The 13,914-nt window shown below is 44.0% G+C and overlaps 1 protein-coding gene across 6 annotated transcripts in view; it reads left to right on the forward strand.

The window, feature by feature from the left end:
- ppp1r16b (protein phosphatase 1, regulatory subunit 16B) overlaps positions 1-13,914 on the forward strand; it is a 276,451-nt gene that overhangs the window by 99,486 nt on the left and 163,051 nt on the right. For all 6 annotated transcript variants that reach the window (XR_012050324.1, XR_012050325.1, XR_012050323.1 and 3 more), the window contains exon 2: positions 12,578-12,941. Coding sequence is in view for 2 of the 6 variants with exons in the window: in XM_061937730.1 (XP_061793714.1) it covers positions 12,674-12,941 (268 nt within the window). In the remaining 4 variants the exon portion in view is untranslated. The remainder of the gene's footprint in view (positions 1-12,577; positions 12,942-13,914) is intronic.

Raw genomic sequence — 13,914 nt, forward strand, 5'->3', positions numbered from 1 at the left:
CTAAAATCTTCATAAAACATAGCGTATTGTTTTAACCTGCAGTACATCTGTTAGACTCTAAATCAGGGGTCCCCAAACTTTTTGATTCTGGGGCCCCATTGGGTTAAAACATTTTTTGTCCGGGGGCCAGGCTGTATATATATATTTATATATATATTGTCTTTATAATCGTCATAATTGTCATTTACAGTGTTGGGTTAGTTACTGAAAAACAGTAACTATTTATAGTTACTAGTTACTTCATTTCAAAAGTAACTCAGTTACTAACTCAGTTACCAGTACTTACACCAAAAAGTAATGCGTTACTGTGAAAAGTAACTATTTAGTTACTTCTTTTTTTCTTCTTTTTTTTTTAAAGCTCCAATTAATGCCCTTTTAGCCTTTATTTCAGTACTGTTATTGCACTGGAGAATAATACAATCTGTTGATCAACTTGACATACATTTGTATCACTGAACTCTGCTAAGCAATGTGGTCGACATACAACACACAAAGACAAAGATATGTTACAAAGGCCAATTTGTTTCTGGCCAGAACAAATTGACAAAACTATTTTAAATAGCTGCAACATAACATACATAAGTAACAAACAGCATAATAACAGCATAGCTGTAAAGCAAGAAAGGCACACACTACATACACAAAGCCTAACCAGCCATTTTTTCCTCAAGAAATTCTGACACAAAATCATGTCTGAAGCCCAGAACACTCTACACATTTCCCCAGTTTTAGTTTAGAGATAAGGAAAGATTGGCCTGGCCCACTAGCATCCCTCTTTATGATTGACAGAGTGTGTGTACCTTCAGTTCTGAAATATGAGCAGAGGCAGAGTTAATCCTTACGTGGTGAAGTGTCATTGGAGTCTCTGTCTCTCTTTACTAGCTTCGTCGAAGCATGTTGCTATGTAGCTTGTTTCAGCAGATTTGAATTGCTGTTTTGGGCAGTAGATGGGATCTTTGATCCAAAGCACAATTTACATTTAACTAAATTGTTATTTTCTTTGTGCTCGACAAAAGAAAAGTAGTGAAAATATCTCCATGTTAGCAAACTCGACTTCTGGCTCCGCCATGATCAGACACGCCCCCCTCCCCCCTCTCCTCCCTCCACACACTCACACTCACACTCACACACAGAGCGCGTGTCTCTCTCTCTTCTCCGGCTTGTGACACAAGAAGAATCAGAACGATGACAGAGCAGCCCTCCGATAAAACACACTTTATACTACAAAAAAAGTAACGTAAAATAACGCAGTAACGCATCATGTAGTAACGGTAACTGAATTACTGAATATAAAAAAATAACGCGTTAGATTACTAGTTACCGCCGAATCTAACGGCGTTACAGTAACGCGTTACTTTGTAACGCGTTAGTCCCAACACTGGTCATTTAACATCAATTAACATTAATGTTCATCAACATTTAACATTGTCACGTTATCGATTGGAAAATTCATTTATAGACAATATGATTTGCCTGAGCGGCTAGGAGACACCAAGAGTAACAAGTGGTAGAAAATGGATTAGAAAAGAAAGATTAAAAAAATAAAAAACTTTTTTTTTAACTTGGGACTTCCTGTGGGCCGGATTTTGGATGCTGGGGGGCCGGATGCGGCCCGCGGGCTGTAGTTTGGGGACCCCTGCTCTAAATGGAAGCGCTAAAAATGACAACATGACTGACGGGGTGGAGACGCAGTTGAAGGGATCGCTAAAGAGGGCTTCAGCATGTAAATAAGACCGGCGCCCATAAAACGGCGCGTTCTGAAGAGACAGAAAGGGGCTTGAAGGTGGTCTGGAACAGGGGTTTTTGATTGATTGATTGAGACTTTTATTAGTTGGTTGCACAGTGAAGTGCATATTCCGTACAATTGACCACTAAATGGTAACACCCGAATAAGTATTTTAACTTGTTTAAGTCAGGGTCCACTTAAATTGATTCATGATACAGATATATACTATCATATATACTATCATCATAATACAGTCATCACACAAGATAATCATCAGGGTATATACATTGAATTATTTACATTAGTTACCCATCCATCCATCCATCTTCTTCCGCTTATCCGAGGTCGGGTCGCGGGGACAGCAGCCTAAGCAGGGAATCCCAGACTTCCCTCACCCCAGCCACTTCGTCCAGCTCTTCCCGGGGGGATCCCGAGGCGTTCCCAGGCCAGCTGGGAGACATAGTCTTCCCAACGTGTCCTGGGTCTTCCCCGTGGCCTCCTACCGGTCGGACGTGTCCTAAACACCTCCCTAGGGAGGCGTTCGGGTGGCATCCTGACCAGATGCCCGAACCACCTCATCTGGCTCCTCTCGATGTGGAGGAGCAGCGGCTTTACTTTGAGCTCCCCCCGGATGACAGAGTTTCTCACCCTATCTCTAAGGGAGAGCCCCGCCACCCGGCGGAGGAAACTCATTTCGGCCGTTTGTACCCGTGATCTTGTCTTTTCGGTCATAACCCAAAGCTCATGACCATAGGTGAGGATGGGAACTTAGATCGATCGGTAAATTGAGAGCTTTGCCTTACGGCTCAGCTCCTTCTTCACCACAACGGATCGATACAGCGTCCACATTACTGAAGACGCCGCACCGATCCGCCTGTCGATCTCACGATCCACTCTTCCCTCACTCGTGAACAAGACTCCGAGGTACTTGAACTCCTCCACTTGGGACAAGATCTCCTCCCCAACCCGGAGATGGCACTCCACTCTTTTCCGGGAGAGAACCATGGACTCGGACTTGGAGGTGCTGATTCTCATCCCAGTCGCTTCACACTCAGCTGCAAACCGATCCAGTGAGAGCTGAAGATCCTGGCCAGACGAAGCCATCAGGACCACATCATCTGCAAAAAGCAGAGACCTAATCCTGCAGCCACCAAACCGGATCCCCTCAACGCCTTGACTGCGCCTAGAAATTCTGTCCATAAAAGTTATGAACAGAATCGCTGACAAAGGGCAGCCTTGGCGGAGTCCAACCCTCACTGGAAATGTGTCCGACTTACTGCCGGCAATGCGGACCAAGCTCTGACACTGATCATACAGGGAGCGGACCGCCACTATCAGACAGTCCGATTCCCCATACTCTCTGAGCACTCCCCACAGGACTTCCCGAGGGACACGGTCGAATGCCTTTTCCAAGTCCACAAAGCACATGTAGACTGGTTGGGGAAACTCCCATGCACCCTCAAGGACCCTGCCGAGAGTATAGAGCTGGTCCACAGTTTACATTATTTACATTATTTACAATCCGGGGTGTGGAGGGTGCGGCGGTTGGTTTGGTTGTTATCATCAGTCATCAACAATTGAGAACAGAGAAATGGATATTGAAACAGTGTAGGTCTGACTTGGTAGCATATGTACAGCAAGTAGTGGACATAGAGAGAGAGAGAGAGAGAGAGAGAGAGAGAGAGAGAGAGAGAGAGAGAGAGAGAGAGAGCTCAGAAGGCATAAGAAAAAGTATCTACATTTGATTGTTTACATTTGATTATTAACAATCCGGGGAGGGTGTTAGTTTAGGGTTGAAGTTGCCGGAGGTTTACTTTTATTGCGGTTTTGAAGGAGGATAGAGATGCCCTTTCTTTTATACCTGTTGGGAGCGCATTCCACATTAATGTGGCATAGAAAGAGAATGAGCTAAGACCTTTGTTAGATCGGAATCTGGGTTTAACGTGGTTAGTAGAGCTCCCCCTGGTGTTGTGGTTATGGCGGTCATTACGTTAAAGGGGAACATTATCACCAGACCTATGTAAGCGTCAATATATACCTTGATGTTGCAGAAAAAAGACCATATATTTTTTTAACCGATTTCCGAACTCTAAATGGGTGAATTTTGGCGAATTAAACGCCTTTCTAATATTCGCGTTGTGACGTCACATCAGGAAGCAATCCACCATTTTCTCAAACACCGAGTCAAATCAGCTCTGTTATTTTCCGTTTTTTTGACTGTTTTCCGTACCTTGGAGACATCATGCCTCGTCGGTGTGTTGTCGGAGGGTGTAACAACACGAACAGGGACGGGTTCAAGTTGCACCAGTGGCCCAAAGATGCGAAAGTGGCAAGAAATTGGACGTTTGTTCCGCACACTTTACCGACGAAAGCTATGCTACGACAGAGATGGCAAGAATGTGTGGATATCCTGCGACTCTCAAAGCAGATGCATTTCCAACGATAAAGTCAAAGAAATCTGCCGCCAGACCCCCATTGAATCTGCCGGAGTGTGTGAGCAATTCAGGGACAAAGGACCTCGGTAGCACGGCAAGCAATGGCGACAGTTTGTTCCCGCAGACGAGCGAGCTCAACCCCCCTGGATGTCTTGGCTCACACCGTCCCGAAGATAATCAAGAGAAGAATATCGACCCTAGCTTCCCTGGCCTGCTGACATGAGGGTATGTCTACAGAATATTAATTGATGAAAATTGGGCTGTCTACACTCTCAAAGTGCATGTTGTTGCCAAATGTATTTCATATGCTGTAAACCTAGTTTATAGTTGTTAGTTTCCTTTAATGCCAAACAAACACATACCAATCGTTGGTTAGAAGGCGATCGCCGAATTTGTCCTCGCTTTCTCCCGTGTCGCTGGCTGTCGTGTCGTTTTCGTCGGTTTCGCTTGTTTACGGTTCAAACCGATATGGCTCAATAGCTTCAGTTTCTTCTTCAATTTCGTTTTCGCTACCTGCCTCCACACTACAACCATCCGTTTCAATACATGCGTAATCTGTTGAATCGCTTAAGCCGCTGAAATCCGAGTCTGAATCCGAGCTAATGTCGCTATAGCTTGTTGTTCTTTCCGCCTTGTTTGTTTGTGTTGGCTTCACGATGTGACGTCACAGGAAAATGGACGGGTGTTTATAACGATGGTTAAAATCAGGCACTTTGAAGTTTTTTTTAGGGATATTGCGTGATGGGTAAAATTTTGAAAAAAACTGCGGAAAATATAATAAGCCACTGGGAACTGATTTTTAATGGTTTCAACAATTCTGAAATTGTGATAATGTTCCCCTTTAAGGAAGTAGTTTGACATGTACTTCGGTATCAAGGAGGTGTAGCGGATTTTATAGACTAGGCTCAGTGCAAGTTGTTTGACTCTGTCCTTCACCCTGAGCCAGCCCACTTTGAAGAAGTGGGTAGGAGTGAGGTGTGATCTGGGGTGGAGGTCTAGAAGTAACCTGACTAGCTTGTTCTGGGATGTTTGGAGTTTAGATTTGAGGGTTTTGGAGGTGCTAGGGTACCAGGAGGTGCATGCGTAATCTAAAAAGGGTTGAACAAGAGTTCCCGCTAGAATCCTCATGGTGCTTTTGTTGACCAGAGAGGAGATTTTATAGAGAAATCTCGTTCGTTGGTTGACCTTTTTGATTACCTTGGTTGCCATTTTATCACGATTAGCCTCTAGAATGGAACCTAGGTAGGTGACCTCATCTTTCCTGGTGATATTAATGTCACCCACTTTAATAGTGAAGTCACTGATTTTCTTAAGGTTGATGTGGGGCCCAAACAGGATGGATTCCGTTTTACCCAAGTGTATGGATAGCTTGTTGTGTCACTAGGTTTGAAGAAGGGGGGCTTAGCCCCCAGGAGGTTTGTTGACATTGAACATTTTTTGCACTTCCAAGATCTTTTCGCTCACAACTTTTTGGCACTGTATTGGAATGACAAAACAAACAGTGAATACATGTACATGTTTGAAAGTGGAAGTGTAAGAAAGCTTCAGTCATCTTTAGTAGGCATGAGATGGATAAGGACAGTGTTGTTGCATGGTAAAGCTAGCAGGCAACTTGCAAACAGGAAATGATAGCAGTGTATACGAACTTGTACAGCACTACACAGTTGACCTGAAAACAGAGGATGTTCTGGTGGAAATAAACTTTATTGCCTGGAAAACATGGGCTGGATGTCCACCCAAAGATATACTATATTGCCAAATGTATTTGGCCACCTGCCTTTACTCACTTCCATCCCATGGAATTGTCCAACATGTTTTGGTATCCTGGAGCATTCAACGTTCCTTTCACTGGAACTAAGGGGCCAAGCCCAACTCCTGAAAAACAACCCCACACCATAATTCCTCCTCCACCAAATTTCACACTGAGCACAATGCAGTCCGAAATGTAGCGTTCTCCTGGCAACCGCCAAACCCAAACTCGTCCATCAGATTGCCAGATGGAAAAGTGTGATTCATCACTCCAGAGAAGGCGTCGCCACTGCTCTAGAGTCCAGTGGCGACGTGCTTTACACCACTTCATCCCACGCTTTGCATTGGACTTGGTGATGTATGGCTTAGATGCATTCTTGGCCATGGAAACCCATTCCATGAAGCTCTCTGCATACTGTACGTGGGCTAATTGGAAGGTCACATGAAGTTTGGAGCTCTGTAGCAACTGACTGTGCAGAAAGTCTTTGCACTATGCTCTTCAGCATCCGCTCACCCCTCTCTGTCAGTTTACATGGCCTACCACGTCGTGACTGAGTTGCTTTTGTTCCCAAACTCTTCCATCTTCTTATAATAAAGCCGACAGTTGACTTTGGAATATTTAGGAGCGAGGAAATTTCACGACTGGATTTGTTGCTATGATAGTTCCACGCTGGAAATCACTGAGAGCGGCCCGTTCTTTCACAAATGTTTGTAGAAACAGTCTCCATACCTAAGTGCTTGATTTTATACACTGGGCCAAGTGATTAGGGCACCGGATTCTCATCATTTGGATGGGTGGCCAAATACTTTTGGCAATATAGTGTATGTTGTCTGTGCACAACCTCTTTGGTTCACAATTGTTGCACTTGCTTACAACTTATTGTTACAGTATTATAATTACACAGCAAATACTGAAGACATAGAAATGGTTGAAAAATTGTTAGTTTCCTGTTATTACTTTAATGGTAATTTAAGGCATTTAGACGACAGGTGTCACATTCAAGGCCCACAGGCCACACTTGGCCAGTAGGGATGGGTGATATGGACTATCACAATAACCTGCCATTTATGGTGAAAAGGATAAAAGTGAAGATAAAAAACACCCATAGAACTCCACCTTTTTTAATATTAATCTGTCAGTGCATCCACTCTTCAGAGCCCCCAAAACACGACTCTAAAATAACACTAAGGCTATTGAACTACACTAATTAAGTTTAAGTAGCACACCTACACCATACTTGCCAACCTTGAGACCTCCGATTTCCAGAGGTGGGGGGAGGGGGGTGGGGTGGGCGTGGTCGGGGTGGGACGGGGGCGTGGTTGGGGGCGTGGCTAAAAGGGGAGGAGTATGTTTACAGCTAGAATTCACAAAGTCAAGTATTTCATATATATATATATATATATATATATATATATATAAGAAATACTTGACGTTTTTTTTTTTTTGTTTTGTTTTTATTTATTTATTTATTTTTTTAAATATATTTTATTAATATTATTTTTTAATTTTTCCCCTCCCTCAGAGGGGGGGCTCGGCGGGGCGGTTGCTGGTTGTTCCATCTTCATCGTTGGGGTCCCTGCGGGTGGGGTGGGTGGTTCCCGTGGCCCTGTGCCTGGGTGGTCCTGCGGCGGCCGATTTGGGTGGGGTGGCCGGGGGCTGGCCTCGCCGCGCTCTCCGGGGGTGGGGGGTGGCTCGTGGGGGCCCGGTTGCCGGTGGGGCGGGGGCGGTCTTCCCGTCCGGTTGCGGGGAGTCTCTGGGTCCCTCGGGCGGGGCGTCTCGCCTTTCTGCCCGTGTGGGGTGTGGTCTCTCGCTGGCTTGGGGTCTGGCTGTCCCCTGCTTTTCTCGTGCCCTGTCCTCTGCCGGGTGCGTCTGTCTGCGGCCTGCTGCTGGCCCTTGTGGGCGGTACGGTGGGCCGGGCTCTGGGGTTCCTGTCGCTGGCCGGCTTGGCTGCGTGGGGGCGGTGGTCCCTGGTTCCCTGGGCACCACGCCTACTGTTTGTGGGTTGGGCTCTCGGGGGTGATGGGGCCGTGCTCTGGCTCCCACGCACTCTGGGAGTCGAATGTATTGTACATGCAAATTCACATATGCTCACATACGTACATAGGTACCTACGCTCCCACATACATACACAAATACAGTACATATTTACCTACCTAATGTTTGTACATCCACACGCACATTCAATATACAAACATACACATACACATACTGTACATATACATTCACTGTACAAACACATATACACATTCTGTACATATACATTCATTGTACAAACACATATACACATTCTGTACATATACAAGTACATATGCATACTTACACTCATGCACATAATCACGTTTCATCAAACATATATTAACGTTGTTGCCCTAGGGTAAACTGGGTGTAACACATGGCACACTGACAAAGCTTAACCTATTGTGACTATAACAATCTAAAAGGTTAATGTAGGTTGCTTCTCTTTCTCCCCCTCCATTTTTCTGCATTCTTTCGTATCTCAAGTTATCATTACGTATATGTATTGTTGCATTTAAACAACTGTATTGTTGATAATAAAGGTAAATTATTGGTATTGTTCATTATCAATAACGCTATTTCTATTGGTATTTGTATTGATCCATTTGTAGTGTAATAATGCTCATTGTCATTTCTGTATTATTTTTTATTTTTCGCTAACTGCTTATTTGCTATTACTTTTACCATCATATTTGTACATGTCATATTTGCTGATGTTGCTCTATTGTTGTTGTTGTTTGCTGTTGTTGTTTTTGTCTCTCTGTCTAATCCCCCTCTTGTCCCCACAATTTCCCCCTCTGTCTTCTTTTTTTTTCTCTTTCTATCCCCTCCTGCTCCGGCCCGGCTGCACTAAATGATAATATAAATACATTTAATAAAGTCAAATACAAATAAGGCAACAAGAGAAGTATCCTACACTTCTCTTTTGTAAAGTAAATCTGAACAGCCGACATGGGCATCTACATCAACTATATGATTTGCCTGAGAAGCTGGACAGGACACAAAAAAAATAAATAAATAAATAAAAAAAAAATAAAAAAAATACTTGACGTTCAGTGAATTCTAGCTATATATATATATATATATATATATATATATATATATATATATATATATATATATATATATATATATATATATGTATATATATATATAAATATATATATATATATATATATATATATTTATTGTATTATATATATATATATATATATATATATATATATATATATATATATATATATATCAATCAATCAATCAATCTTTATTTATATAGCCCTAAATCACAAGTGTCTCAAAGGGCTGCACAAGCCACAACGACATCCTCGGTACAAAGCCCACATACGGGCAAGGAAAAACTCACCCCAGTGGGACGTCGATGTGAATGACTATGAGAAACCTTGGAGAGGACCGCATATGTGGGTAACCCCCCCCCTCTAGGGGAGACCGAAAGCAATGGATGTCGAGTGGGTCTGACATAATATTGTGAGAGTCCAGTCCATAGTGGATCCAACATAATAGTAAGAGTCCAGTCCATAGTGGGGCCAGCAGGACACCATCCCGAGCGGAGACGGGTCAGCAGCGCAGAGATATTCCCAGCCGATGCACAGGCGAGCGGTCCACCCCGGGTCCCGACTCTGGACAGCCAGCACTTCATCCATGGCCACCGGACCTGTGCCCCCCCCCCCTCAAGGAAAAGGGGAGCAGAGGATATATATATATATATAATAAATAAATAAATATATATATATAGCTAGAATTCACTGAACGTCAAGTATTTCTTATATATATATATATGTATATATATATATATATATATATATATATATATATATGAAATACTTGACTTGGTGAATTCTAGCTATATATATAAATACTTGAATTTCAGTGTTCATTTATTTACACATATACACACACATAACACTCATCTACTCATTGTTGAGTTAAGGGTTGAATTGTCCATCCTTGTTCTATTCTCTGTCACTATTTTTCGAACCATGCTGCTCTGATGATGCATTGCTGTGTGGCACGCACAAAAGTGCTTTCTTCAAATGCACTAGATGGCAGTATTGTCCTGTTTAAGAGTGTCACAACATTGCTGTTTACGGCAGACGAACTGCTTTACGGTATACAACAACGTGACTGCTGTTGTTGTGTGTTGTTACCGCGCTGGGAGGACGTTAATGAAACTGCCTAACAATAAACCCACATAAGAAACCAAGAACTCGCCCTCCATCATTCTACAGTTATAACGTGATTGGGCAGGTATGTTGTTTATATTGTGGGTTAGCCGACTCAGGTCCTCATGGACCTGAGTCCGCCTGAATTTCGGGAGATTTTCGGGAGAAAATTTGTCCCGGGAGGTTTTCGGGAGAGGCGCTGAATTTCGGGAGTCTCCCGGAAAATCCGGGAGGGTTGGCAAGTATGCACCTACACTGCAGAGCTGTAGTAGTGGGATTTGCTTATCAATACGTTTTTTTCTGTCAGCAATATCATAGACATTATTATTATGAGTTTTATATTACAAATGAATAATACAAGTGAATAATGACGATAATAGACGGATCCAAAATAAATTAGTTGACAAAGTAGCAGAAACAAGCAAAAATACTGTTTTAGGAACTCAGGTCAATCAATGTTCCACCGCTGATCGCTAACACGCTCTTCAGAGCAGACATGGAGGCAAATGTCCGCAAAACTGTGGGAGACATCTTCTCTCATAATCTTCTCCACGGTTCACAAAATGTTGACTTTGATTGCACAGAATCCTTGAAATTGCCACAAATACGCAAATTGAAGTGTGTCTACTTCCGGGTTTACTTCCGTAAACACTGCAGGATGTGCGACGTCATGAAACCATGTCTGTTTTCGGGTCCGTTTGCATTCACATTTGAGTCTGGACACATTTTTTTTGTAATGTGAATGACGACATAAAAGATAAGATTTGACAAAAACTAATCTGAATCGAACATCCTACCCTGCAGTGTTGTGAACGCACTAAACGTTGCCATGGTCTGGCTCCACCTTGCTGAGGTAACAGTGTAAACCTGGACTGGATTGGATAATGAGCGCTGACAAAGGGTTTTCTAATGATCATACTGATTAATATACAGGTTATATTATTATTTATTTCAACTCATATTCCTGCATTTTTGTAAGGATTTTTTCTGCATTTTTTGGGGGGTGGGGGGGATCACACCAAATTATTCAGGGGGGGCTTAAGAATATTTTCGGGGGACTTCAGCCCCCTTAAGATGGTCTGTAAAACAATTATGCAACATGGAGGGGGGCGTGGCCTGCGGACCTGCAGCGTAGCGGGGTGTGCCAGGATCGGCTTCGAGATCAGCGACAGGTGCGTAGATGGTCCCACCTGGGCCTGGTTAACTAATCACCTGTCGCTCTGTTAAAAGGCAGCAGCCAGGAGAAGAGAGTTGTTGGAGCTGGCGCAAGAGCGAGAGAGAGCCTGAGAAGGTCAAAAACAATTGCTGGAATGCAAGAAACAGACTTTATTGAAAAATAAAAACGGTTTCATGAACCTGAACCGGGCTGTCATGTCAGTGCTTGGTGGTCCGAAGAACCCCCTGGAGGGCAACATCCACAGCAACATTTTGACCAAAGCACCACCGTTGCATATTATGTAGACCAGTGTTTCTTAACCATGAGGCTGGGGCCCTTTGTGGGCTTCCCAATAATATTTGTTTTCTAGCTGTTCAAATTTGAACTTTACAGTACAGATAAGAACGACATTTTGTTGCATTAGCTCGTTGTAGTGCAGGATAAAAGAGCAATAAGGAGCAGATATAACTAAATAGATTACTGTACAGATAAATATATTGCACTTCTGCATATGCATCCACGTTTATGGATGTATGTTTTATTGTCTTTATATTCCAGCGAGGTAATCCATTTTTTGGGGGGAATTGAGGGGATTGTTATGATGTGTTCAAGAGTCTTATGGCCTGAGGGAAGAAGCTGTTACAGAACCTGGAGGTTCTGCTACGGAGGCTGCAGAACCTCTTTCTAGAGTCCAGCAGTGAAAACAGTCCTTGGTGGGGGTGGGAGGAGTCTCTGCAAATTTTCGGAGCCCTGGTCAGGCAGCGGCTTTTTGCGATTTCCTGGATAGGAGGAAGAGGAGTCCTGATGATATTTTCCGCCTCATATTTCCAGTCTGAGGCACTGCAGGCTCCAGTCCAGACAGAGATGCAGTTGGTCAGTAGGCTCTCTCTCGTGCCTCTGTAGAATGTGGTGAGAATGGGGGGAGGGAGCTGTGCTCTTTTCATCCGACGCAAAAAGTGCATGCGCTGCTGAGCTCTATTTACAAGCTCTATTTATTGTCAGTTAACTGCACCCCCAGGAACTTGGTGCTGCTTACAATCTCCACTGCTCCACTCCACTGCTGTGCCATTGTAGCAGTAATGACAATATCAAACAAACGGAAGACAAAGTTGTTGACAAAATAAGAAAAAAATTATTCCATTTGTCAAAAAGAAGTCTATTTTTTATTCTGCAATTAGTTTAATGTTTTGCATTTCCTAATATACCCAAAATGATGACTTTGAAACCAAGAAACGTATGGAACCGCAATTATGGCCTGCCTTTACATCCCTGATGAGGAAAGTGAATCCTTCATTTTTGTCCCCGCTCTCTCAGAAATGCTGATGAAATGAGGACGGATAGAGGAGGAGGGCACTGGCGAAGGTGCGACCCTCGTTAGACGCACACCACTATCAAGCAAGTTCCCCCGCCATGGCCAACCACTCGGAGCTGATCCAGGAGCTGCAGCAGCTGGACAAGGTGCCCAGTCTGGAGAGGCTGCGGGCGGCACAGAAGCGGCGCAGTCAGCAGCTGAAGAGATGGGCCGTCTACGAGAAGGAGATGCAGAGCAAGAAGCGCAAGGCGGACAAGAAGGGACGAAACGCCAACGGTCTCCAGCGTGACCAGTCCAAGAGGCGAGTGTCATTTGCCGCCAGCGTGGCGCTTCTGGAAGCGACGACTCGGAATGACCCAGAAGAAGGTAAACCTAGTCACTTATTATATTCTCTTAAGAGTAGAGCCTGGTTTTTCAGGGGAGATTGGTATGGTTGTATTGTTGCCTCATTCCTGTGAGAATCCTGCGTGTGACTGAAGTATTAAGGCGTGGGACTATCCAGGACTAGGTAGCATAATACTGTATCATCTTTTTCTTTCGGATTTATCAGGTCTTAACAGGTCAGGAGTGCTTACTTCACACTTTCAGTGAGAGATGAGGAACAAACTAATCCACTGTAGATGAGAGTAGGGAATTTCATCCATCCATTTTCTACCGCTTGTCCCTTTTGGGTCGCGGCGGGTGCTGGAGCCTGTTCTAGCTGCATTCGGGCGGAAGGCGGGGTACACCCTGGACAAGTCGCCACCTCATCACAGATAGACAGACAGCATTCACACTCACATTCACACACTAGGGACCATTTAGTGTTGCCAATCAACCTATCCCCAGGTGCATGTCTTTGGAGGTGGGAGGGGCCTATAGGTGGGAGGGGCCTATCCCCAGGTGCATGTCTTTAGAGGTGGGAGGAAGCCGGAGACAATATTTAATCAAAACAAAGGCCCGTTGACAAACGCGTGGGGGGTTGTTACCAACGAGAGTCAATAAGATGTCAGTCAATCATCTATCATTGTTTACTTATATAGCCTTAATCACGAGTGTCTCAAAGGGCTGCACAAGCCACAACGACAGCCTCGGCTCAGATCCCACATCAGGGCAAGGAAAAACTTAACCCAATGGGCACAATGCAAAACCTTGGAGGGGACCGCAGATGTGGGGCCGGTGCAATGGATGCCGAGTGGGTCTAGTTAATAGTGTGAGAGTCCAGTCCATAGTGGATCTAACATAATAGTGTGAGAGTCCGGTCCATAGTGGATCTAACGTAATAGTGTGAGAGTCCAGTCCATAGTGGATCTAACATATTAGTGTGAGAGTCCAGTCCATAGTGGATCTAACGTAATAG

The sequence above is a fragment of the Nerophis lumbriciformis genome, linkage group LG03 (assembly GCF_033978685.3).
Source record: "Nerophis lumbriciformis linkage group LG03, RoL_Nlum_v2.1, whole genome shotgun sequence".
Taxonomy (NCBI): domain Eukaryota; kingdom Metazoa; phylum Chordata; class Actinopteri; order Syngnathiformes; family Syngnathidae; genus Nerophis; species Nerophis lumbriciformis.